Here is a 25,200-nt window from a genome sequence, read left to right on the forward strand (position 1 = left end):
AAGAGGGAGGAGGTGGGGGGGGGGGAGTGTGGTGGTGACGATAAATTAAATTATTTAATATCGATGAATGGAAAATACCGTTCATACAAAATATTTTGTTCTTGTTATTATACAGAATTCAATATTCTTTACGCATTTCGTCATTCCATCATGATGAAAAACTAATTCTATATGGGTCATCTTTAAACTTTCGAGTCATTCTAAATTGTTGTTTAGTACATTATTTTCAAGGCATCAGATATTTAGCTGCATTAGTCCCGTACTGGCTCCTTATTCTAAGTACAGGCTCAATGGCATTTTAAGTCAGCGTTATCTTTTAAGTGACAAACATTTTTTCCGCTTTCCACGCATTTTCCTTCCTTGAATTCGTCGCATTGTCCGGAGAAAACGTAGTGGCATTCACCTGGGAAGTAATTTTGCATATCCTTGAAACAAGTGTCTTGGTTCTTCCGCTGTGCGAAAGCATAACGGAGTGCTTTGTTGTACTTACTATTATTACTGTGATATTTACAAACAATTAGTTTGAAGTGAAGTGAAAATTATGAAACATTTATTTTTGGGTTTTATTAAAACTTTTATTAAAAAATCATTACAAAAAAGTAATACAAAAGATCACTGATATAAAAGATTCGTTGCTATTAATATCGAATTGAAGCATTAGATGTATAAGCTGCTCTTATGTTAGTCGAGCTAGAAAATGCAAGTTTTATAACTAACTAAAATTTCACACGCCAGCTTGCACACGCAAATATCAATTCTACGATAGAACATGCTTCACACCTACTTCTACACTTTTTTCGGGTTTTGATCGATACTTTTTATTAAAAAAACTCCTATAAATTATAAGTCTTATGTGTTTATTTTTTAATGTTTCAATTTTTACTAATAAAAACGAAAATCGTTAAAAATCATACAAGTTGCTCAAATTTTAACTCGCACACTCGCTATGGTTCGGACAATTTCAACTCTAGGGTGGACTATATCACACATTTTGAGGCGCCTTATAGTTTTAGACATAGAACAATGAGCATCGCCGATGTACGGAAGAAACGAAGACGCAAATCCAGTCAAAAAGTTAGCCATTCAAATATTCATTCGGTCAATTCCATTAGAAACAACGGTGCAAAATCGCTGGGGAAATTTCTCGTCTGATGCTATTCACGTCATTTACGAGACGTTATCAACAAGATAACGCAAAATTTCAGCTGCGTTGCGCGCTCCCTCCTGCTCCTCGTTGAAAAGACAGTAGGTTATAAAAATATTACCTCTAAAAGTTCTTAATTGGTTACAGTCCTTATACCCGTAACGCAAGTAAAGTACCATGTATTTAAATAACACAGCATGCACGACTAGACCGTCTCCGCTTTCGTCGATTCGTTGCTCGCTGCGGATTCAGCCCTTGGCGCTGCGATGGCCGAGCACAGGTGCAGCAGCTCCTCGTTGCTTAGATAAGTCGAGATCCTCTCGCAGCAGGGATCGGGGAGAGGGGTCGCGGTCACGCACCTCACGTAATCGTTCGCGGCCTTCAGGAGGAACCTTCTCGTCAAGCACTTGGCGAAGTATCCCTGTATGACACCGGAGTAGTGGGGAAAGTCGAGGCCGTTGAAGGTCTGCTTGTGTTCGCCGGTTTTGAGGAACGAGTACAACTCGACGGGCGATGCAGTCAGGAGATCGGTCAGAGATTTGTTGCTCTTCAACTTGAGGGACTTGAGCTTGTCGGCCTCGGCCTCGCACTCCTTCAGATGCCGATCGGAAATTTCGGACGACTCGCTCGGCATCTTTTCACGCAGGTAGTCCTCGACTGGTCGGCTCAGAGGCAAGCCGATGCTCCGCAGTTTGAGGAGGTACCTGCTGACGTGATAGCTGAGCATGCCCTTCGGGCATCGCTTGTGTTTCGAGATCTTGTCCAGCGAGCCGATCACGTTGTCGTCCGTGCCGAACTCGAGGAGATTTCGCAGCTTGTAGGAGCCGTTTTCGTCCTCCAAATTTGCGTACCCGCAGCCCTCGTTGTTGGCAACGAAGAACTCGATTATCTTCAGGTTCTCGCTCTGGCTCAAGTGGCGTCCTCGGCTCTCCCGCATCGCCACGATCTCCAGCAGGTTCTCCACGGCTTCCAGGCAGGGCAGAGTCTTCGGATGGTGAAAAGCGTCGAACTTGATGCCTTGCGCGTCCGCACTGTGCTCCAGAAGAACCGCGACGACGTCGGCGCTGAGCAGCGACGCGGCGATGCTCAGCGCAGTCTCGCCCTCGTCGTTCTTCGCGTCAACGTCAATCGCGGCGTGCTTCAGAATCACTTCGACCATCTCCGCGTGCAGAGCGTCCTCGAAGCACAGCAGGCCGAACTCGGCGAAACCCCTCGAGGCTTTCAAGTCGCCGATGGCCCTGTGCAGAAGCGTGTCCCCGCGTCGGCCGACGCGAGCATCAGCTTCGGCGCCGCTCTCCAGCAGCAGCCTCAACTTCTGCACCTGCCTCGTTCTCAGCTGGTGAATGGACTTGCGCTTGGTCTTGCAGAGGACGCCGTCGGAGGCGTGCAAGTCCACCGGGTGTTTCGGCAGCCGCTTCTCCGCGTGGCTGGCCGAGCCGCCGTGAAAGAGTCGGCAGAGCGGGGTGTCCCCGTCGTGGTCCTTGACGTTGACGTCGCCACCGTGCCCGATCAGCAGCCTGACGATCTCGACCGTCCGCTCCTGGCCGTCGCTCGGCTCGGCCTGGAGGGCGCAGGCGTGGTGCAGCGGCGTCCTGCCCGCGTAGTCCTTGGCGTTGGCGTCGGCCTGCCGCTTCAGCAGCAGCTCGGCCACCTCTAGCCGGGCGTTCTTCACGGCGAAGTGCAGGGGCGTGAAGTCGTTGCGCTCGTCGTGGGTGGGGGCGCGGAAGCGCAGGTTGACGTCGACGCCGTTCTTGAGGAAGCGCTCGACGATGTCGGTCTTGCCGCTGATGCAGGCGATGTGGAAGTGGGTGAAGCCGTTCACGTCCGTGTGGTTGACGTCGTTGTTGCAGTGCCGGAAGAGCCGATCGATTATCGTCGGGTAGTCGTAGGCCGCCGCCAGGTGTATGGCCGTCTGGTTCGAGTCGTTCAGGGCCTCGATCTTCACTCGGTTCCACAGCAGCGTCTGTATCATGAGGAAGTCCTTGTTCTTTATGGCCTTCTGGAATATGCGGTTGATCAGCTCGGTGTTGCGCGAGTCCTTCTGCAGGAAGCTTATCACCTCCTGCACGTCCCAGCGGTCCAGCGGGAAGACTCCCCAGCCGCCGCCGCCGCGGATCTTGTACCGGCGGACTCGCACCATCCTCCGCGAGAACTGCTGCTGATCTGAAAAAGGATCGCGAGCTGTTAGTGCCGCGGAGTCAACTTCGAATCGAGCGGTAAACGAACAAAACCGCGCCGAGCGCGTTCGCGAGTGCGATATTTGTTGCCAGCAAACGAGGCAGAGCAGCGAACAAAGAGGGAACAAGCATCGCTCACGGCGAACCGAAATCCGCGATTCTTTCTAGCCCAAAAGAGTCATACAACCTGGGGGGTCTGTTACTGCACCGTGATTTCGACTCCGGAATGCTCCATTTGTGCGGATTCGAGCCTCGGGCAGGAAAAAACAGCTAGTGCAGCGTATCTAACCTCTTGCTCGCAATCGCACATATGTATACTGATGATAATACGTGGATGCAGCCTATGCCCACGCCAATGGGCTGCGCTGCAGCAGCAATGGAGAAAACAAACATAGGACAGCTGTTCTGACGGCGGCGCCACGGATCGACCCCTGTCGGATGCGCGTGGGATGCATCGCACAGCTGACCGGCGCGCTTTTCGATTTAAATTCAAACTGAATGGGCATGATTTTTTCTACTCACTTAAATTGCACCTATATTTTGATAGTTTGACAAAAGATTAAAAAAGAAATTTCAGGTTCTTACAAAATTTTGAGTGGTTCGGTCGACAGATTCTTTTTTCAAATGTCGACTTGGTCTTTGTTGACGCTTACGTTTCTTGGAATGTTTATAAATTCGTTTATTTTAAAAGTGGTTCTTAAATTACACCACTTATAAAATGACCTGATGTTGGGTAAAAATTTTGTTATAAATGCATAATTTTATAGTAATTTCGCCGTTAATAATTGCCGTGAATTAAAATGCATGCTATAATATGTTCAGCATTTAACGATCTATTTTTATCGTGGAAATAGCGAGTGACCGCGTATTGATGTAACAGTATTGGCGCCGGCCGGGTCCCATTTTGAAATACACGCAGAGCCTATATACCACACTATAGCTGTCCCCCAAGACTGATGCATATAGGAGAGACCGGAGAGACCTATAACACACTATACCTGTCCCCCAAGTTTTCGTCCTTTCAATTTAACCCGTGACCGTTCTTCTATACCAAGTCTATATTCGTTGCTACTAGCGGTGCGTGGATTTCTCTCATATTGCATCTCTGCGCTTCTGCGCGCTTCGACTTCAAGGCTTACTTTCACGTTCGCGAATGCTACAGTCGCAAATAGCCGCAGTGCGCAGTCAGTCGCGCGAAAAATTCAAAGGCGCTTATCAGAGCCCGATTTTTTATCTACACATTTTATATTAAATTTTCACGCAGTAATAAAAGCTGAAACGAGTTGCATATTTGATTGTTACCCTGGAAAAAATAGTCAGTAAGGATCGATTAAATTTTCAATCGAATTTGAATTAGATTGATTTGAATTTTTGTATTAGAACTCTATTAAAATCGATAGAATGTATAGTAGTCGATAAAAATTATCACGGAAAATAAAATTTAATGTCGATGGTTAATACCAATGATTGGCATTTATTGACATTAGTTTTTGTATAAAATTTTATCGGCTCTATCGATTCTATAAATTTTAATCCAGCATAGCGTATGATTTTACAACACATCGATTTCAGATATGCAACACATTGGTGAGCGATTGGTTCGCAGTTCATTCAACACTCGATTTACCTGTGCATTGTACGTCTCTGTGTTAAAGTCACATTACAAATTCTTGCTTGGCTTAATTTTAAATCCTTCTGATCGCTCTATGTTTCAATTCTCACTGAACCTCATCTAAACAAATGATTGCCCGATACCTTGATAATAAGTTCCAGTGACCGAATATCAATTGCGGCTAATGCAACATCATCCTCTCCCAAGTCGACGGAGAAAATCGCAGCGATCCGACTAATGCTCGAGCAAAACGATGCCGATTTTCCTTCCTTAGCGAGCTTTTTTCACGCTGCTCTGCGTCGCCGCGTCGCGACCAATTAACCCTAGCTTTCTTTGAGAAGCTATTTAAAGGCTGAGCTGAAATTTTTCGAGCTAGTTTGATACACGTCGAGCGAAATCGGTATGCGGTTTTTGCTTGGGAGGAGTTTGCCGATTTTTGCATTGTTTGAACGGAGCAAATTTTGGAGAGGTTTTGGCGCATTGCAGTCGACTGTAAGTTTATGAATATATGAGTAAAAAGTTTATCTTTTATGTGTGGAAATCACTAGACGCGATTTATTTTCATGGTAGGCAGGATAGTTAACTGGTAAAAAAATAAGCTTATTTAAACTAATCTTTGTTTAAGGAAAAAATGGGGTTGGTAAGAGTAACAAAGCGCATGGTAAAACACGCATCGGCTGTATATTTCTTGTTCTCCTTCCAAAATACCTGGCTTAACTTATACGATTAGTTGTTTTGCTATACTTACAAAGAACCTATAATAAGAACATCTAAAAATATTCTTGATTCTAATTTTGCCAAGCACAAGATTGCTACATTTACCAATAATTTTTTTCGTCTGCCAAGTTCAACCTTTGATTCGTTGATTGCAGTTGCAAGATTAACATTCACTGAAAGAACGTATAAAGCAACGCGTGAAAATTTCCAAAGAAAGGTAATGTGATAAAAATGAAACTTATTTTATTATAAGTACTATACGTACAACTCGTTTTTGAAGATCTGAAAGGGAATAGATGTTACGCTGTATCTGTAGCGATCCTTGAACAAAGTCTCCCATCAACCCTAATGAAGCTGCGCCTCATCCTGCTGCTGCTGCTGACGATCTCGGCATCGTTGGCCGAGGATCAGCATCGGCAGTCCAGGTCGCAGCTCAGAGGCAATCGAACGCGCCGCAACCGTGACAAACAACACAGGTTACCTTGGCAAAGCAGCGGAGCCGACGCTGACCTGAGACGAGCCTCATCGGACATGAGCAAAACCATTGGCAACGGGCCGACGCAGAGGAGTCCCAATCGAGATCACAGACGTGAGTATTCTCCTCTGAATATTCAATGTTCATATCGTACGCGTGTACCTAATGATGATGGCTTACAAATGAATCCATCATCCACGCTAAATTTACGGAAAAGTGAAATCACACGATAAAACGAACAAAGACAAACATTAGCTTCAATACAAAGTACACACACACACACACACACACAGAGCACAGAGTAATTTTCTTTTCTACGCACGCGCGCATTATCCACGCGTCGTTACCTGACTGGGCAACTGTGCAGTGCTGTCGCTGTTCACGCTGGTGCGCTTCGAGAACAACGTGTGCGTGGGCATGTCCGGCGAGAACGGAACCTGCGTCGCACCGGCCGAGTGCGCCCAACGCGGCGGCCTCTCCAGTGGACTCTGCGCCAACGGTTACGGCGTCTGCTGCATCGGTAATTCACCCTTAAACCAATTATGGCGATAATGACGATAAGAGGAGCGATTATCCGAGCGTTTCTGTGCAGTTAGCGTCAGCTGCGGACAGACGACTTTCGACAACAACACGTACTTCGTCAATCAGAATCACCCCTCGACTTTCGACGGCACGGACTCGTGTCAGCTCACCATCCTCAAGGCTCATCCTGACGTTTGTCAGTTTAGGTGATTGATCGCCTGTCTTTGACTATTCGACCGAGCTGATCAGCTTCGATTCAATAACGGCCGTTTCTCGTTTGCAGGCTGGACTTTGTGCAGTTCAACATCAGGGGACCCGAGACCATGAACAATCTCTGCACTTACGACCAGTTCATCGTTTCCGGGGGTAACCCCGTCTCGCCGATTTGCGGCAACAATAACGGAAATCACAGTAAGGGCGCGACATACTAGACAGATTAGACAGATGCCGAGTATATATAATCGTTCGAAATGTGTGCCTGCCCGAAAAGTGTACATCGACGTAGGAACAGGGCCGACGAACCCCGTGACCTTGTCCTTCGTGACCAGCGGGAGTGGCTTCGACAGGTCCTGGCGCGTACGGATAGCCCAGGTTCCCTGCAGCAGCATTTTCCGGGCCGAGGAGGGCTGCATGCAGTACTTCACGGGCGTCAGCGGCCAGATCAAGTCCTTCAACTACGACCCCAACGTGGGCCTGCAGCTGTCCAATCAGGACTACAGCATCTGCATTCGCATGGAGAGAAACTTCTGCGGGATCCAGTACATGATCTGCGACGACGGAGGTCAGTTATCGGACTTGACGTAATGTATTAATATCAAAGAGTCAAAAGTGAAAGGACGTTACCTCGTCGTTCCAGCCACGTCGTCGACCAACGCGGCGACGAGCATCGCAGCGATGCAGCAGCAGCAGCAGCAGCAGCAGCAGCAACAGCAGCAACAGCAACAATTGCCTCGAAGCAGCTCCTTCACCTTGTCGGGCAACACACTGAACGGCCAGTACTCGGCCATGTCGGACCGATCCTGTCAAAACGACTGGCTGCTGATACCCTGCGCGGCGAACTCGGGTCGACTGCCCGGATCGCAGGTGCCCTGCGTCGACAGGCTCTGCGGAGGCGCCTTCAATACCGAGGCGTCGGTCAACTCCACGTCGGTCATAAGTGCGTGAGAGACAAGATCAACATTACAACTTTTTTTTTAATTGTATATAATAGAGTAGAGTCGTCCCGATCGTGCTTGGCAGTATCTACTGAATTTTAGATACGCTCGTCTTACTATTCACATGTTCCGATTTTCGAAATACCACAGGCACGGTCAAGCCATTCAGGATAGTGTTCCACACTGACGGGACGGAAGCGCCCACCGACTTCGGCAATCGTGGCTTTTGCCTGAACTACGTGCAGCAGCCCTGTACCATGAAACTCAGATGAGAGAGCTGAGCTGGTGTTCCTGTTCCAACGTCCACGGCTCCGTGTTTCTATCGTCAGATTATAAGTCATAGACTTTGTAGGATTCGACGCGCAATCGTGCGTATTATGAATGTAATTTGTGTGCAAATGCAGAGGTCGTAGAAGGAGAATAAACTTATGCACCTCGTATTATAACCTTGTTGCACGAAAGTCCAATAATCCCTTATCCGTTTTACACTCAAGCGAACGTAAAAGGAATTTCAAAAAGTTCAACTAGACGCGATAGCACGCGGGAAGGTGCTCAGTCTTCGAGCGCTCGAGCGAAACTGAACTTTGCATTGTCTCGGGGCGCATGATTGATCGAAGGGAATACGGATAGGTATTTCCCGTAGCTCTGGTAACATCGACTGTCGGCCTGCGGGACTTGGCAGCCCCTGCACTGGCAGGAGCGCAGGCGACTCAGGTACCTCTACGAGCTCTACTCGGCGATCGCCGTCACATGCGTCAACGTGATCGTGCTGCTGCAAGGGGCGCTGCTCTTCCTCAACGAGTTCGACGTCAACTTCGTAGCGGACATACTGTTCACGCTGCTGTGCGCAGTGTCGATCGCCACCAAGTCGCTCAACTTCCTGATCAAGCGAGATCGGGTGATCGACCTGGCGAACATGCTGACGCGGAGCTGCTGTCTGCCCAGAAGTGCCGTGGAAATTCAGATGGAGAAGGAGTCCGACGAATTTTTGAGGTGCGTATACGTGCAAATCCACGACCGAAAGTACACAACTTGGGTGTTGGAAGTTGCAAATTTCAAATTGAGGCTACGCCTACCAGGCCAACTTTCTTTTGGTTCGTTAGGTCACCTGGAGTGAGAAAATTCCCGCGTGCATCGCCGATCGCATGTCAAACTTTTTTTAGGGGCAGTTGAAATTCTCTTATGGGAATTTAACACGGGGAAAATGAACGAAAACCAGAAAATTGCCACTTTTTGTCTGGAGGCGCAATCCAAAAATGTGTTTTAATAGAATCAAAGTATTAAAAAAAGAATTGATTTGAGGGCTGGTGGGTTAAAAATGGTTGCCTAGGTCAAAAGTTGTCTAGGCTTGAAGATGGCAAAAATCGCCATATTTTCAATTTTTCTTTTTTCTTTTTTTTAATCCTTGTAACTTTTGATACCAGCGGTCAATTTCGACCATCTGGGGCTCAAGTTGAAGCTCTTTTCTTCCGCTTTCGTTTAGAAAATTTAGAACTGACACTTTTATTTTACGATCAGCTATATACATATGTATATGACGATGAAAGTGGTTAAAAAACGGCCATAATTGATGGGCATATATATATATATATATATATATATATATATATATATATATATATATATATATATATATATATATATAGCTGATCGTAAAATAAAATTATCAGTTCTAAATTTTCTCAACGAAAATAGAATAAAAGAGCTTTAATTTGAGCCCTGGGTGATTAAAATTGGCCGCTCGGATCGAAAGTTCTTACAAAACGTCTTACTCTTCGTGACTTTTTATTATTTTCAAGCCTATAGACAACTTTTGAGCTAGGCAACTATTTTTAACTCACCAGCCCTCAAATTAAAGTTCTCTTCTGATGCTTTCATCCTAGTAATACACATTTTTGGATTACGCCTCCCGGCACTGAATGGATAAAGCTGAACCGTGGCTAATTTTCGTTAATGTTAAATTCCCATAATAGTATTTCAACTGTCCCGCAAAAAAGTTTGGCAAGCGATCTGGCAGGCGTGCCAAGTGTCAATTTGAAATTTGCAACTTCCAACACCCAAGTCGTGTACTGTGGGTCGTGGATTTGCACATACCTGCCGCAGTGTTCATCGATCCGGATCATTCACTGCGCTATGAAAAATCGCCTGCCGACATTCGCGATCCACTTCAACGGGCTGGCTCAGGTGGCGGTCGCTCTCCTGGCGGCGATGCCTCTGGTCCAGGAGCCGGGCGAGCGCGACCTGCCCTACCGCATGTGGCTGCTGTACGATATCCACGACGCTCTCAACTATTGGATCACCTACGCCGTCATAGCCGGGGTAATTATCATCGGCGTCCTCATCAACGTCAGCGTCGACGTAGTCATCAGCGGATTCGTCTTGAAGGCCTGCATGCAACTGGACATGCTGAAGCATAGACTGAACCGCTTGTCGGGCATCGTGCGGAGGGCCGAGGAAAAGGGAGCGGCGAGCAGGCAAGCTCTCATCTCGTTCGAGCAGGCGACCCTCAGGCAGGCTGTTCTGCATCATGATTACATCATCAAGTACGTCTGAAAGTTGCAACGTATGCATTAACAAGGCTATAACGAAAAGCATTCAGATTTGCAGAAGTAGTGACCGACAGAAGTAGAGACATTCGACGTGGTGATAGTAGAACAGTTTTTGCAGGCGCGCTAGCTTTCTCCATCATATGTAGTTTACATCCTGACGATAGGCAAAGTGGCAGTTCTTGAAAAAATCCTGGCTATCGTCTATCTGATTTGCACGATGGGTGAGCTTTTCGCTTACTGTTGGTTCGGAAATGAAATAACCGTCAAGGTATTCGATTGAATTTCTACACAATTGTCATTCGTTATTTGGTGACGTTTTGAAATAACGAAGAAATAATGCAATACAGAGCTTGGAATTCAGCACCGACATTTACAACATAGACTGGACAGCGCTGAGTCAGAAAACGAAGAAAATGCTGATCATTATCATGATGCGGACGAATAAACCAATTGTAATTAGTTACGGGTATCTCATCGTTCTCAACATTGACTCTTTCAAAAGTGTAAGCATAACGAGACGATATTGAAAGTAACGTACACGGCGTTCAATGTCATCAAAGAATCATCCTAACCACGAGTCTCGCGCTTATATGGCATTTATCTGTTAGATAGCATAATATAGAAGCTAAATCGAATACGCATCTCCTAATGTACTTTTGCTGAAGTGAAAAACCTTACTTTGCCTCGATATAAAAGAGCGTACGTATTCCCTATGATCAAGTATGCAAAAACGATAACGAAATGGAATAAGAAGAAGAAACCAGAATGTTTTACGGAAAACAGAAAAATATCGTACTTTTGTTTTGTTGTTGAATATAAGAAAGACAAGATAATAACAGGGCAAAATATGTGTTTCGCGATATCGTGCATACGAGTCGAGCCTCTAAGATTAATAAAAAATTCAAATAGACCAAGCGTACACGTAACTGAGTACAATGTAATGGAAAATAACACGTACGCTCTGGCGAAGGAAGAAAACGATGAAAATGCGTATACGGAGAGGCCTGCAGTGCAATGAATAATAAATTCGCGTCGATCGACTATACGCGTATCATGTGAGCGAACAAAACGCGACAGAGAATAATGCAAGCGGCAATGGGGGAAAAATTGGAAATACAGAGGTAGAAAAAATAGTTCGAGTTTGATGTGTCATGACACTCCGTATATCCAACTTCTCGTGGTGTATACGGTGATCTATACATAAGCTGGCTTCATTCCTGGCTGAAACAACTATTAAGAAGATTTAAAACTAAGCAAACTTTTTTATTGAATGCCTTTTCCGCATAATGACAAGTAAGACGATGGAGCGACAGTTATAATAGTACCGGTCGACTAAACTGGATTCATACTACTTGAGGAGACGGACGGAGGGCCCCCCTCTGACCCTGCGTGCAGTAGTTTTCTTATACTTTTCAAGCAATCAGTCACCTGTACAGGGTTTCCTTTTCATCTTTTTGTACTTTTCACGCATCGTGCTCCATGCCGAATTTGATATTTCATTTCGCAAAACAATGAATAAACTTTTGTCACGTATACATAAATTCAATTCCTTCTGTATTTGCAAAAGATCGATACTCTCGTAGATATATACATTACCATCGTTTGACCTCCGACAGTTGAAAAAAAGGGGAACTCCGCACGAATATTCGTGAGTTTTGTCGTTCATACAAATTAACGAATACAATGATCGGCACAAACCAGACCAAACTCTTATCCTGAAATGAGAAAACATGCCGAAAAATAAATAAATACAGGCATGAGAAGCTAGCCGCCGCAAACCTTGTCTTACAAGCACGCGAAAAGGTGATAGACAAGTGCGAACGATTCTCTTGGAAAATTGAATTCTATAATACATATACCAGCCGTGCGTGGGAGAGCCCAGTGTGAAATGCATTATTAATCCGGCGAAACGCGTTGCTTTCGCGAGCCGCTTCGTCAGACAGCCGCGAGCCTCTCTCGAGTTCACTTATCCGCTCTCTCGAATGATGCGCAAGCTCACCTTCGCGTTCAAGGTGCTGTCTATGTGCGGTGTCTGGCTGCCGGTCGACTGGACCTCGCCGAGGCGCATCTTTTACTACAAGATCTTCTCGTGCGTCGTTCTCATCGCCTGCTACACGATCGTGACGCTGCAGTGCCTCTTACTAAGCGTAACGGAGTTTGACTTTAGCTTCATAGCGGACATCCTCTTCACCTTTCTCACCTCGATAACCGTTTGCACGAAGACCATGAATTTCATAGCGAAAAGACCGGATGTCATACGGCTGGCGGACATGCTGCTGCTGGGCTGCTGCCTGCCGAGGGACAAGGAGGAGGCTGCGATACAGAAACAGTGTGACGAGTTTATCAGGTATTTCAGCCAGTGTGATTGAAAAAACTGTATACCAACATTTTGCCAAAGCAAATCGAGTTAAGCATAGAGCTTCGATGTAATGTTAGAACAGAAAACGAAAAGCTCTCGTTCAATATCCATGTATATATTCACTGCGTAAAGCATCTGACGCGCCCCGTTGAAAACGCAAAAATTCCAATTAACCGCCAACAGAGTCTTCACGATAGCGCTAAATATAATGGCGCAGTCGACGCTGGCCTGCTGGCTGCTGATCCCGCTCTTCCAGAGTCCGGAGCTGCGCAGCCTGCCATTCCAGATCTGGCTGCCGTACGACACGCGCGGCTCCCGCAACTTCTGGATCACTTACGCCTACGAGATCTGGCCCATGATAATGGGCGTCCTGGTCAACGCGACCGTCGACGTCGTCGTCAGCGGGTTCATCCTGCAGGCTTGTGCGCAGCTGGACATACTGAAGTACAGGCTGACGAGGCTGCCGGAACTCGTGAAGCAGGCCGAGGAGAGCAACGCCTCGCTGGTCAGTATCAGGAAGTTCGAGAGAACGACGCTGGAGATGGCCTCGAGGCATCACGCTCACATTATCGAGTCAGTACGTAGAATACAACCGCATCGAAATTAATCGAAGCGCCTTCACGAAAGCCGTGCGCGCCTTGCAGGTACGTCAGAAACGTGAACGAGACCTTCAACATGATAATAGTGGAGCAGTTTTTCGCCAGTTCCCTCATACTCTCCGTCATCATCTACGCTCTGACCAAGAGCAACGTGAACACGCTTCAGTACGTCATGGACGTCGGCTACTTGCTCTGCATGCTGGCCGAGTTTTTCAGTTACTGCTGGTTCGGAAACGAAATCACACTCAAGGTGACGTGTCTCGCGCACATTATGCTGTTAATTGCCGGCGAACGTTCTGTCAACCAGACGAAATGACGATTAGGCACGTTTTAGAGCACGGAGCTCGGCCTCGACATTTATAGAATAGACTGGACACTACTGAGCGCCGAAGCCAGCAGAAACTTGCTCTTCATAATGCTGCGCACCTCCAAGCCGATCGTAATGAGCTGCGGCCACTTCGTCGTCCTCAACGTGGAGTCCTTCAAAAGCGTAAGCTTCGATGAACGATCGATGTAGGCCGCGCGAGTATACCCTGCGCACAATTTAATTGCTCGTCTTTCAGATCCTCAAAGTGTCCTATTCTGCTTTCAATTTTCTCAAAGAATCAGCGGATTGACTCCTGCGAGGAAGCGCGCATGCAGGTCGCGAGCGATGAGACACGTACCATCGACTTTGTTGCATTATTCATGGCAAATAAGTACCATTAGGCCTTGATATTTCGTAATTTTAAGGAAGTAATAAATTATACTGATCAATGACTGACGCTACCATCTTCACTCGCTCACTCACTGATGAAACTGATGAAAGTCTTGAAAGAAGAGTAATTGTTTGGTCTCGCGATGATCGTAATACGCGAAACTCCAAAAGCCGAGCCACGGCAGTTGTTCACTCTCCGGTAGCTCGAGTGCAACTAAACTTATACGTTGTCCGGACGACTGCTGTCTCTTATAAAATATTCACAGGTAGACTACACGAGCAAACTCTCGTTTCGCCCACGAGGAGCAGAAAAAATACTGCACAGCAACATTGAAGGTGAGTTTCTTCGTTATTACAGATGTCCGCGCATAGATCAGCAGCGCGTTAATCATTCATCGAAAAGCGGCCCCTACCCGGCCACCGGCCACCGTGTTCGCGCGCACTTTCCAAAGCTTCGGTAAGAACGCGTACTCGACAAAAAGACACAGAGCGGTAGAAGAAGCCACGTTCACACCGAGTTCTCTATCCCAGACTACAGCCCTGCCAAGAAAAGGCAAAGCGTGCACAGTCTGGCGTTCCCCTTCAAGATTCTGTCGGCCTGCGGAATCTGGCAGCCCCTGTACTGTTCATCAACGAGTTCGACGTCAACTTCGCCGCAGATGTGCTGTTCATCCTGCTGACGGGCCAATTTCTTGATCAGACGGGACAAAGTGATCTATCTGGTGAACGCATGCTGCTGATGATGAGCTGGTGTCTGTCCGAAACTGCAGCGGAGCTCGCGATGAAGAGGGATTGCCTGGAGTTTATATAAGGTATTATATATTTATATAAACGGGCAGCCATATTCGTCGTGCTATGAATGATTTGATTGTCCTTGTTCACAATATAGTTATATCAAATAAGATATAGCGTTAGTTTTTACGAATTTCGTCAATCACGAGAGTGGAAGATCAAGCATCGTTTTATTTTAATATATTGTATAAAAATTGAGACTTTTCATTTTTTTATGTACACACACCGTTAAATGGAACTTTGAATATCCCGCCCGTCGGCCATGACACTTGCCATGTATAGGTATATATTTCTTATAGGAATAGTCTCATGGCCTATATTGGCAGGATATTCAAAGTTTCATTTAACGGTGTGTGTACTTCGGATAAGCAACAGGGAATTGCGAGCAGCAAAGCTTTAATACTGCTCGAGCTGAAGATGCTGAGGCAGACTGTTTTGCATCACGATTAAATCATCAAGTGAGTATGACACGCGCATCGTATATCACATTTCAAAAAAAAAGCTGTCAACCCCTTGGCATGTTGCTTTCTTCAACCTTACATGTATTGCTTCAATATTAAAATTATTTTTACCCGCATGAATAATTTTATAAAATAATCACGTGACGGTTGGATTGAATAAAAAAAAATTGACAAATGATAAAAAAGTGCAATATACAGCAGATAAAAAACAAGGCTTATAACAAATAGTAAAAAGAATATTATGAAAAATCAGAACATAGCTACCCTCTGGTATCTTATTGTCTATATCATTTTACAAAGTTTCATTCTATGCAAACTTGTAACATTGTAAAATGATAGATGATTACATTATGGAGGGCAACTATGTCGCGGTTTATTGTAATTTTGTTATGTTTATAGTTTATCTTGTTATCTGCTATTTTGTGGGGTAAAATCGGCATTTGAATTGACTTCGGGCCGCCTTAATGTAGCTCGTCGTTTAAACTGTTTCAAATTTACAAAAGTAGTAAAGGACACATTTGATGTTATAAAAAACCATGGCTTTCATCTATCTGGTTTGCATGATGGGTGAGATCTTTGAAAGTAGTTTTAAAAAATCAAGCATTTTGTATAGAGCTTTGAATTCAGCAATGACATTTACAATGTAGACTGGTCAGTGCTAAGTGACAATGCGAAGAAGATGTTGATGCGAACGAATCAACCAATTATAATGAGCTATGGGCATCTCGTCATTCTTATAATATTGGATCCTTCAAAGGTGTAAGTGACGAGACTACCATTGATGGTAGCTATTATTAAATGAATACAATTAGCGAATAATCGATCTAGAAGGTTCTCGTGTGACTATTGATTCAGTCGATGTACTTGGACACTCTCGTGTAAAGCTGCGGCATCTTTGAGGCTCCAGCGCATCCGTTGTCCAGAGCAAAAGACACTACGCCAACGACTTTACTGTTCACCGTCAGTGGACCATCCGAATCTCCCTGTAAAAATGTTCGCGATACCCAGTTGACAAATTAAATCCGATTATAATAAATATGATATTCGATTTCGTTCAATAAAATATCTTACGGAACAGAAACCGGTAACTTCGCTCGGATGCCGAGTGCAGACGTTCGTCGCTCGGATCTCGTCAATCTCGTAGGCCTTTTATGACACTCGTCTTGGTTCTCGATGAAAACGCTAGCTCTGTATAATATCGTCGATAGGTCGCTCGTACTCTAAAAGTCGTGGAATGGAGTTAAGAAACTAAATAAATGCTAAACTTACAGACAGTCTCCCAAAACCAGAAACGACGGCTCTTTGGTGATCTTCCAACTTTTTGTGAGCGTCGGGAAGTATCGCTGGCTTTATTGAACAGGTCTTCATTGAACTCAAAAGGTTTGTCAATCTGAAGAGGCGAAATTTATTAAAATAATTTCATTTGCTTTGATGAGCAGAAAAGTGATTGATAAACTGACATACTTTCAGCACAGCTATATCGTGCTTCCAACCGACGTTGCGATCCGAACGTGGAAGTTGACGATGACCCAAGTTCACGCAACCTGCGACAATGTTGAAGTTCCACGCGGATATTCTGTAGCGATGAAACAAACAAGTCAGTTATTTTACTGAATTCCGCGAGAAGAAAGCTACTATACTTAAATGTCTGCTCGAGTCGTCGTATACCGGTGAACACAGTGAGCTGCGGTGAGCACGTGGTACTCGTCGAGAATGGAACCGCCGCAAAAGCGCCAACCACCTATTTGAACCGATCGCAAGGTGACAAATCAGAACTAATGTGCAGAATTTTCGACGTAAAATTGTACTTGAAATTATCGAAATGTTAGAATCTATTGTTATTATTTTTGGAACAATTTATACAGTATCTCGCCTATGAAATATTATACCTGACAGGGAAATTCGCCCAGCTTTGCTTCTTTTCCATTGACGATTAATTCTTCTAGCCTATCAGCTGCTGCTCTTCCTATGCTCATTCGATTGATAAAGAGATAATAGTAAAATTGCAGTGCAAGTGAAAAATAGTTGATTGATTACCTTGAAAAATTATGATAATACTGAAAAGCGCGAAAAATTTTGCACGCATTGCAACGGTTGTCGCAAGTATAAAACTGGTGCTGCCGAAAAAGTAAGATTGAGTTTTATACTTTTCATCGCGTCGATGGTTCACAAATATTTTCGTTAAAAGTACATCTGGCGTCTGTAAATAAACCAGGCCGAAGATCAAAACATCAATTTGCAAAGTAAGTCGATATATTCACATACGCGCATACCTTATCAGTGCGTACGCCGCTGGAACTAATCAATTGAAGAGGAAGTGCAATCGCGTCTGTTATTAAGTGTTCGGCGCTCGTATATTAGCGACAAAAGAGACAATATTTTTCCAGATCGCCGTAACGCACTCTCGTAAAGCCACACTTTTACGTCGCAATTCGAAAACACTTGCATAAAGAGATGAACATTAGGATCGCGAAAAATATCACTACTCACTAATTGAAAAAAAAAAGAAAAAAAGAGGCGTGACAGCGACTTTTTTCCATCGAAAGTCTGCGATCGTCTGGCACTCGACTGCTTCCTCAGCTCGCATAAAGTGCCTAAATCATTCATCACTTGCACCCTCTGCTATAAACAATGTACCACTCGGACGACACTTACACCTCGCGCCGATCGAGAACACGCAGAACTTGGGGCATGGCCTATCATCGCATGAAAAATGCAGCGAGCCATAGACGCCCCAAGAGCGCCGTCACACTCGCACTTCAGCCGTCCGCCACCTCACTACCTGAGCCGACTGGAGGCTCTGCGTAGACTTATTTTTCTATACACCTTGCGAGTTCGCGAAGAAGGAATAATGCGAAGCCTCACTTTCACGTTCAAGGTTCTTTCGCTCTGCGGCATCTGGTTGCCGCTGCACTGGCAGTCGCACAGGAGACTCAGGCTGTTCTACAAGATTTTCTCGATAAGCACCGTCGTCCTCACTAACATCTTCATCTTGCTCCAGGGATTGCTGCTTGCTTTGAGCGAGTTCGACTGGCAATTCCTCGCGGAGATATTGTTCACCCTGCTCACCGCCTTCTCTGTCAGCTTCAAGGCGACGAACTTTCTGATGAGGAGGGACAAGATCATCTGCCTTGCGGACATGCTGCTGAAGAGCTGGTGCATTCCCAGAAACGCCGTGGAGATCGAGATGGAGAGCCGAATTAACGAGTTTCTTAGGTGCGTTCATTTCGTTTATTTCACAGCTCGGACACGGTTACTCGGAATTTTTGCTAAACGTTGGCTGCAACTTCAATCAGCCCGTACAGAACACTTGCTACTTGTCATATTTCTTCGTTACATCGTCATAAAGGCTACTGTCGAAGTATTCTTCTAATGCGAGCGTTTATTCTTAACGATCAAGTGATTGATTATTGTGAATAAGTAACCACTTCGAAGAAGAATAGCAAAATTGCAGCAATCCAGCTATACCTATCAAAAGATAAAAAATAAAACTTACATTTTCCAACTCGATAGCATCGGGAGCCGTATCCTCCTCGAGGCTTTTTGCACGATAAAGCGTTTCAAGACTTTTACTATAGAATTGATTGAACAAAATATTGCGTCTTAGAGTACGAAGAAGAGCTAAATCCTCTGTGCACATGTACGCCAAATTTTTTCCTATTAGATTATTGCTCAATACATGAGCGAGTTTGTTATTTGCAAAATAATACTTTTGTCGTACATTTCCAGCTAGGCAAGCAATCCGTTCGCCTTTCAGGAGACGATTAAAGCAATCAGAAATTGAGTTAAGTGATACATAAAACGATTTACAATTTCATCCAGCAATATCAGTTCCTTATGGCTCCTTGTGAGTTCATAAATTTTCAAGTCGGATTTCATTAAATCTTCGGCTGTATTTATCAATGAAAAACGATCTCCTGAAGTGATGGTTGCGATTAGATAGCCCTGAATGAATTTCAGCCTATGCATTCTAAAGCAGACGAGCAAATCGATTTTTCCAAGATCAATTTTAAACTCGAAACAATAAATATACTTAGCGCATTTGCTTCGAGTGCTAAGGATGAAATGTTGTTTCGCGTACTACTTTTTGGTTTATGAAGATCGGAAAAAAGAACTTTCGAAGTGTGGGCCAGATTAATACTTGCGGGTATGTGAATTGTAAAAAAGGCTTTTTAATATATTTTTACTTCGAAAAGTTTTAAATTAAAGTAGACAGTATAGACAAGTGCTTTTCATTTTTAGAATGTATAGAACTCTACATTTTAATGTAAGCGCAAAATACATTTTTCACAACTCAGGCATGAAATGGACCTCTTTTCATGCCGGAAAGTAGCGTAGAAAATCGTTCATTCCAAGCGTGTGTAAAAAAGCTCGAACTCGAGAAGAGAAAACAGCTACTTTTTAGCATTAAAAATGCCCTTTCAAGTCTAACTCGTGCTGAACACCTCACCCTCGCTTGAAATAGCCTATTTTCTCCCCTTGATCTACAATGTACCAAGTATTTCGACGTATAGAAAATACTAGCCTGGAAATGAATTATAAACGCATGTAGGATTAAATGGTTTCGTGAATGGTAGAATTTTTTTCGGACTGTCCTTTGCAATGGGAAAACTGGCACACTGGCCTTGTGAAAAAACTTTTGGACTGCGTTAATTATAAACAGATTACTTAGTTTTCATACATTTTAGCTATGCAGCATCGAACGCAAAGCATACAAACGTATATACTTATATGCACGCGAATTGATTACCTGATTAGATATTACTAGTTTCACCACGTGAATCACAAAATAAGCAATTAAAAAAAGTCTAAAACTCTTAAGGAAACTCAATCCCAAATTCCCAACAAAAGTCTCACAACGAAAAATTAAATTCCAAAATACTTTTTTATCGGACTTGTCTTCTTTTCGCAACAGGGTCTTCACGATCTACTTCAATGCACTAGCTCAGCTATCACTAGCCTGTCTGCTCATAATGCCTTTGGTACAGGATCCGGATAAACGCGAGCTGCCGTTTCGCATGTGGTTGCCGTACGACATCCGAAACCAGTGGAACTATTGGTCGACGTACGTGATCGAGGTCGGACCAATGATAGTCGGCATCCTGCTCAACGTCACTACCGACGTCGTCGTCAGCGGATTCGTTTTGCAGGCTTGCATACAGCTGGACATGCTGAAACACAGACTGAACAAACTTCCGAACATCGTCAAGGTAGCCAAGAGGAAGAGGCTCGCTTCTGAAGAAGTTGTCAGATCGTTCGAGAGAAAGACGTTGCACCAGGCTGCACGGCATCATGATTACATTATCAAGTAATTTTCAAACATAGAATGTACGTTACACATATTAAAAATGATCGTCTAAGCTTTCAGCCCTGAAGCCGTTGATTTACGTGAATGGGATGTAACTTCATCGAGTAAGGGCAATTAGTATTGAGTGCACTTAATATTTATTATAAATTTTGCATTATATTCATCATGATACAAGACAGTTCTAGTATAGGTTGTATAAGAATTATTAATACAACTGCACTTATGCTCGTTCTCTCAAAGCTCGCACTTTTCCACTTGTATTCATCTTCATTTTTTATTTAGTCTTCACGTAAGATAATAGTTGATCAACATTCATCATCTTATCGGGCCAATCTTAGTCGCAAATTTAAGAAATGACTATAATCCTTACGAGAAATAATAAGTTGATAGGTGTCTATCTTTACAATAATAGTTATGGATTTAAAGCTCGTTCAATGTGCGACATTATGACGCCATATACTTCATAATTGCAATTAACCACTCTGCTTTTTATCCTTAATGCGTGATGTTTTCTTATTTTTATCGAGTCGTCATGAAAATTTAGCCAAATTTATGCAATTATCTGTTATTAGAAAAAAACAATACAACGAAATTACAGAGATTCAGATGTCAAACTACAGAATTCATCATTTGGTAATATAGTTGACTTGCTGCAGTAAAAACAGACTTTGTTGATACTCAGTATTCTCTAGTAACTATTTCCTTGTTTGTTCATAATATTAGAATGAAGACTTGGAATCTACAGACACTATAAGATTTGTTAATATTTAATCACTCTAATGAATAGGTACATCTATATAAAACTCATAAACAATCAAAAATTCTTGGCATTGTTCCATAAAAGACTACTAATATGTAATGATCATTTTGCGATGGCTCATAAAATTAGCAGAAAAAAGTACACAATAAGTATGTGATGTTTTGTTTCAGTAATGATAATAAAACACTAAGCCAAACAAGCTGACAAAGTTTCATTATAAGTTTTTCAACTACAAAAGACCTGAATAATATGGTATCCCTATATAATCAATACATCGCTTGCTAGCAGTCCTTAATTTCATTCTGTATAACAGAAGAAAGTTCTACCTTACTGATTGCAAGACTTATTATAATTATATCATATCTCAACCCTCACATATTCAGAAAAAAATTTGCAACTACCAAAGCCATCAACAAAATCGACGACATCCAATCACGCCTTCAAAACCACTTCTTTCACCCTTGACGAACGCGAAGCTTCCAAGAGCTTTACGGCCATGTGTCTTCCTCGTGTTCTCGTTGCATCCCCTTCGATCTGGCCTGGTGCTCCTTGCGCTCAGCGATCACCTGTCGCATGATCAGATCCTGCGTCTCAGGTGACAGATGCGCTATCGTCTTAGCGAGTAGCAGGAAATCCTGCACCGGGTCCGAGGTGATCTGTGCCTCGGACACTGTTGTCGAACTGGTGCTCTGCTTCGCGGTTGCTGCGCTGCTCATTACCTCCTGTACTCTCCATCTCGAGCGCTCCCGCTCCCTCTCCTCTCTCTCCTTTCTTTCCCGCCTCTCCATTTCGTACTGCTGGTCTATCTCATCGTCGTACCTAGTCTCTCTGTCGCTATAACCCGATCGTCGCTCTTGCCTTCCTCGCTCAGCGTACAGTTTTTTCAAAGCTTCTTCCTCCTGTTCTATCTCCCTCTCTCTGTCCCATTCTCTCTCCATCTCGCGCTCTCTGTTTTTGAACGCAGAGGCATCTTCGCGTTCCTGAAATACAGCAAGGCCAATGTGTCTCTCTTGGTAGTCACGGTTCAGTCCGTTGCTGACTATCCTTGGCCGCTCATCCTGGAGCATGAGCTCTCGCAATATCTCGTCACAGCCGTCCTCATTCTCCTCGATTTCATCCTCATAAAATTCGGATTCGGGCAACAATCTCTCGACCTCCTCGGGGTCCAGCTCCTCGCCCCGCTCTTTAGCCTGCAGCTGGATAAGATAGCGATCGTGCGCCAGCTTGCACCTGGGGCAGGTCCTCAAGTCCTCACCTCGTCTGCCGCAGTTATTGCAGTACCTGGCAACGGCCGGCCTGGGACAGTCTCGCCGGGAGTGTCCCTTTTGCCAGCAGTTGTAGCATACCCGGGGTGGTGGATCTCGCGTCGGGTCAGTGGGAATCGGCTCCAGGCCTCCGAACATTGTTCCACGTGTCTTGATCGGGTAGCGCTTGTTAAGGGCCTTTGCTGCGGCTTTGCCGGAAGACTGATGCACGCCGTTCTCGTGCATGCGGTCGTAGGGTTTACCGGTCTTGGGATTCACTACCTGACCTTGACGATTCACATACTCGAAACGAGGCACGCGACCAACTCGGCCACTCGTCAGGATCGAGCTGCTGCGGGCAACGTTGCTCGGGTAGTCCTTCTTGAAGCCGGTCTGCATGTTGAGAGACTGCGCCTGTAAGCGTTATGATCAGTTAAGTTTCAGCCCGAAAAATTCGATTATTTCGTTTTCGAAAATTCATCAAGTTCTGTTGGTATGAACGATTCTCCCATACAACAATAACAACACTGATTATCAATTGTTTATGCACCGGCTTATACATCCAAGATTAGTTCGTTTGTAAACATAACCTAAAATGTTTGCTCTAGTGGTTTTATAGGAGTATAACTACTCATATCTTTTGGAGTTACTGTACGTATATAAAATAACATTAATCTTTTTTCATAACAAAACTTGCTTTGCCAATTTACTTATGATTCTAAAAGAATAGAAACTAGAGCTTTGGTTGAGACTCGTGTCAAATACTTATATGACGTTCGTGTAAGACACAAGAATCAAATATCAAAGTACGCATGTTACGAATGGATCGACAAACAAAGTGCAATCACCACGTGCGTTCTCTGCTGTAAATAAACAAAAAATACGTATTGCGGCTTATCGTGCAGTTTAGGTTATCTAATTCAGACTCAATCAACAAAACAACTTCTAGGTGCGAAAATCGTCAACTCACCGTTGACGGGAGAACTAATTTCCTCACTTCTCTCGTCTCCTTCACGCCAAGTCGCCAAAAGTCGATTTTCTTTTTCAATTCCAAGCCGAATATACTCTCTAGCTATTTCCAAGTGCAAATAAGAGGTTATAGAATGCTCCGCGTATACGCAGTCTTCGCATTACAATAAGTGTCCACTGTATAATATTATTATAGCTACTACTATACAGGGAAGAGGGGCGGAAAAGCGCAAATATGTTCATAAGATGCTGCCCCCTCTCGCGCAAATGCGTCTAACACACACACACACACATGTATATATATATATATATTTAGATTTCAGCGGGAAATTCGAACTTAGCGTGAATCTAATGCTTTCAGGTACGCAAAAGTGGTGACCGAGACATTCGATGTGGTAATAGTGGAGCAGTTTTTCGCAGGCGCGCTCATCTTTTCCGTCATCATCTATGTATTGACGATAGGCAAAGTTCCGATACTTCAAAAATTGATGTCCGTCGGCTACCTCATTTGTATGCTGGGCGAGTTGTTCGCCTATTGTTGGTTCGGAAACGAGATCACTCTCAAGGTGTGATTTTTAATTTCAAGTTAAAAATTTCGTGACACTCTCGCGAAATTATTTTCCCAAAGAATCTTGAATTTTTCAGAGTTTGGAATTCAGCGATGACATTTACAAGATCGATTGGATGGCGCTGAGCGACAGCTCGAACAAGAAGCTTATTTTTATAATGATGCGAGCTACCCAGCCCATCATCATGAGCTACGGTCACTTGGTTATTCTCAATATCGAGTCTTTCAAAAGTGTGAGCACATACAAACATATTCTACGATTTAATAACCTAACATCAAGCGACTTTGTGTTAATAATTAATGATTTTTTGTAGATACTCAAGATAACGTATACGGCGTTTAACATTTTGAAGGAATCCACGAGCACGACGTAAAAATCTAAAAGACAATGCAAGCTTTTTTCCTTTAATTTTAAGAAAAGCGAAAAACTGGATATTTTAAAATCATAGTTATATTTTGTAAAATAATTTTTTAGATCCAAGCAAAAATTAATATACGATCATATATACTAACTGTAATTTATTTTTAGCAAGTATATATTTTCTAGTATTATATTTGTCGAAAATAGATGGAATGCACTATTACAGAGCGACTGCAAAGCAATAATTTATTCTCTTCCAAGCAGCGCAACAATGAGAACAAAAGAAAGAGAATAATAAATTTATTTTTCGCTTAATGTTCCTATCGGGAAACCACTTGGACAAAGGCGGAAAGAAGCACACATCGGGCTGCTATAGGCGCGCATAAATAACTTGTAGGCGAAGTTCGAAAAAAAAGAGAAAAAATGTTCCGCAAGAAACATCAACATCAAACGTTTTCGTTTAATCGCGTGAACGAAGACGACATGTTAATGATAGGGCAAAATATTATGCGCAGTGTGTTGCCCTCTATAGACCCTGGAAAGGCATTATCTCGCACAATAAAATATGAACGCATAAGTTATAGGCGAGGAGAAACATAACTTGTAGGCGATGTTCGAAAATAAAGTAAGTATAAAAGAGAGGAAAATAACGGTTTCGCGAGAAACGATATCGATTGGTTTTCTTTTTTGTCGTGTAGTGCGAAAATTGCCAGTTAATGACAGGAGAAAAAT

At 43.9% G+C, this 25,200-nt stretch overlaps 5 protein-coding genes, 2 long non-coding RNA genes and 1 pseudogene across 14 annotated transcripts; 4 read left to right on the forward strand and 4 right to left on the reverse strand.

The window, feature by feature from the left end:
• Window positions 1–549: 549 nt before the first annotated feature.
• Window positions 550–3,980, reverse strand: LOC103317029 (putative ankyrin repeat protein RF_0381). Of its 2 annotated transcripts, XM_008213625.1 has the most exons (3): window positions 3,907–3,980; window positions 3,509–3,795; window positions 550–3,307 (listed from the first exon to the last, which is right to left on the reverse strand). In XM_008213625.1, the coding sequence occupies exon 3, from the start codon at window positions 3,282–3,284 to the stop codon at window positions 1,350–1,352; it is 1,935 nt and encodes a 644-aa protein (XP_008211847.1). In that variant the 5' UTR covers window positions 3,285–3,307; window positions 3,509–3,795; window positions 3,907–3,980; the 3' UTR covers window positions 550–1,349. The 2 variants fall into 2 exon arrangements, with proteins under 2 accessions (XP_008211847.1, XP_008211846.1); XM_008213624.3 differs by having other exon boundaries at window positions 3,509–3,968.
• Window positions 3,981–5,595: 1,615 nt separating this feature from the next.
• Window positions 5,596–6,506, reverse strand: LOC116417206. Its single transcript, XR_004227505.2, has 2 exons — window positions 5,916–6,506; window positions 5,596–5,823 (listed from the first exon to the last, which is right to left on the reverse strand). It is a non-coding gene; the product is annotated as an uncharacterized LOC116417206 (long non-coding RNA).
• Window positions 5,937–8,247, forward strand: LOC100120886. The gene is made up of 7 exons (XM_008213628.4): window positions 5,937–6,239; window positions 6,493–6,645; window positions 6,718–6,853; window positions 6,931–7,058; window positions 7,138–7,428; window positions 7,504–7,803; window positions 7,952–8,247. The coding sequence occupies exons 1-7, from the start codon at window positions 5,999–6,001 to the stop codon at window positions 8,071–8,073; spliced, it is 1,371 nt and encodes a 456-aa protein (XP_008211850.1). The 5' UTR covers window positions 5,937–5,998; the 3' UTR covers window positions 8,074–8,247.
• Or83PSE (odorant receptor 83 pseudogene) lies at window positions 8,460–10,921 on the forward strand (annotated as a pseudogene).
• On the forward strand, window positions 12,258–14,067 carry LOC100463222 (odorant receptor 46a). Its single transcript, XM_031929182.1, has 5 exons — window positions 12,258–12,697; window positions 12,893–13,282; window positions 13,354–13,558; window positions 13,643–13,798; window positions 13,872–14,067. Exons 1-5 carry the CDS (start codon window positions 12,333–12,335, stop codon window positions 13,923–13,925), a joined length of 1,170 nt encoding a protein of 389 aa, XP_031785042.1. The 5' UTR covers window positions 12,258–12,332; the 3' UTR covers window positions 13,926–14,067.
• Window positions 14,068–14,948: 881 nt separating this feature from the next.
• On the reverse strand, window positions 14,949–17,774 carry LOC116417205. Of its 6 annotated transcripts, XR_004227504.1 has the most exons (7): window positions 17,532–17,642; window positions 17,296–17,458; window positions 17,148–17,224; window positions 16,927–16,999; window positions 16,723–16,834; window positions 16,330–16,648; window positions 14,949–16,241 (listed from the first exon to the last, which is right to left on the reverse strand). It is a non-coding gene; the product is annotated as an uncharacterized LOC116417205 (long non-coding RNA). The 6 variants fall into 6 exon arrangements; XR_004227502.1 differs by having other exon boundaries at window positions 16,723–16,999; XR_004227501.1 differs by having other exon boundaries at window positions 16,723–17,224.
• A 174-nt stretch (window positions 17,775–17,948) lies between these two features.
• On the forward strand, window positions 17,949–24,691 carry Or85 (odorant receptor 85). 2 transcript variants are annotated; one of them, XR_004227397.1, is made up of 5 exons: window positions 17,949–18,474; window positions 20,174–20,566; window positions 23,901–24,105; window positions 24,168–24,340; window positions 24,422–24,691. XR_004227397.1 is itself a non-coding variant. In NM_001170927.1 (5 exons), the coding sequence occupies exons 1-5, from the start codon at window positions 18,110–18,112 to the stop codon at window positions 24,479–24,481; spliced, it is 1,179 nt and encodes a 392-aa protein (NP_001164398.1). In that variant the 3' UTR covers window positions 24,482–24,622. The 2 variants fall into 2 exon arrangements, 1 of the variants encoding a protein (NP_001164398.1); NM_001170927.1 differs by having other exon boundaries at window positions 18,110–18,474; window positions 24,185–24,340; window positions 24,422–24,622.
• Window positions 20,687–23,803, reverse strand: LOC100679470 (trichohyalin). Its single transcript, XM_003427610.5, has 2 exons — window positions 23,541–23,803; window positions 20,687–22,984 (listed from the first exon to the last, which is right to left on the reverse strand). The coding sequence occupies exon 2, from the start codon at window positions 22,967–22,969 to the stop codon at window positions 21,815–21,817; it is 1,155 nt and encodes a 384-aa protein (XP_003427658.1). The 5' UTR covers window positions 22,970–22,984; window positions 23,541–23,803; the 3' UTR covers window positions 20,687–21,814.
• Window positions 24,692–25,200: the final 509 nt, after the last annotated feature.

This window comes from Nasonia vitripennis, chromosome 4 (assembly GCF_009193385.2).
Source record: "Nasonia vitripennis strain AsymCx chromosome 4, Nvit_psr_1.1, whole genome shotgun sequence".
NCBI lineage: Eukaryota > Metazoa > Arthropoda > Insecta > Hymenoptera > Pteromalidae > Nasonia > Nasonia vitripennis.

Bases quoted from the DNA above. Each gene is read 5' to 3' on its own strand.
- LOC100120886 (XM_008213628.4), top strand. From the start codon at position 5,999: ATGAAGCTGCGCCTCATCCTGCTGCTGCTGCTGACGATCTCGGCATCG. The intron at 7,429-7,503 runs GTCAGTTATCGG...TCGTCGTTCCAG, and splicing joins CATGATCTGCGACGACGGAG to CCACGTCGTCGACCAACGCG. The intron at 7,804-7,951 runs GTGCGTGAGAGA...GAAATACCACAG, and splicing joins CAACTCCACGTCGGTCATAA to GCACGGTCAAGCCATTCAGG.
- LOC100463222 (XM_031929182.1), top strand. From the start codon at position 12,333: ATGATGCGCAAGCTCACCTTCGCGTTCAAGGTGCTGTCTATGTGCGGT. The intron at 13,559-13,642 runs GTGACGTGTCTC...GGCACGTTTTAG, and splicing joins GAAACGAAATCACACTCAAG to AGCACGGAGCTCGGCCTCGA. The intron at 13,799-13,871 runs GTAAGCTTCGAT...CTCGTCTTTCAG, and splicing joins ACGTGGAGTCCTTCAAAAGC to ATCCTCAAAGTGTCCTATTC.
- Or85 (NM_001170927.1), top strand. From the start codon at position 18,110: ATGCGAAGCCTCACTTTCACGTTCAAGGTTCTTTCGCTCTGCGGCATC. The intron at 18,475-20,173 runs GTGCGTTCATTT...TTTTCGCAACAG, and splicing joins CGAATTAACGAGTTTCTTAG to GGTCTTCACGATCTACTTCA. The intron at 24,106-24,184 runs GTGTGATTTTTA...TGAATTTTTCAG, and splicing joins GAAACGAGATCACTCTCAAG to AGTTTGGAATTCAGCGATGA.
- LOC100679470 (XM_003427610.5), bottom strand. From the start codon at position 22,969: ATGCAGACCGGCTTCAAGAAGGACTACCCGAGCAACGTTGCCCGCAGC.
- LOC103317029 (XM_008213625.1), bottom strand. From the start codon at position 3,284: ATGGTGCGAGTCCGCCGGTACAAGATCCGCGGCGGCGGCGGCTGGGGA.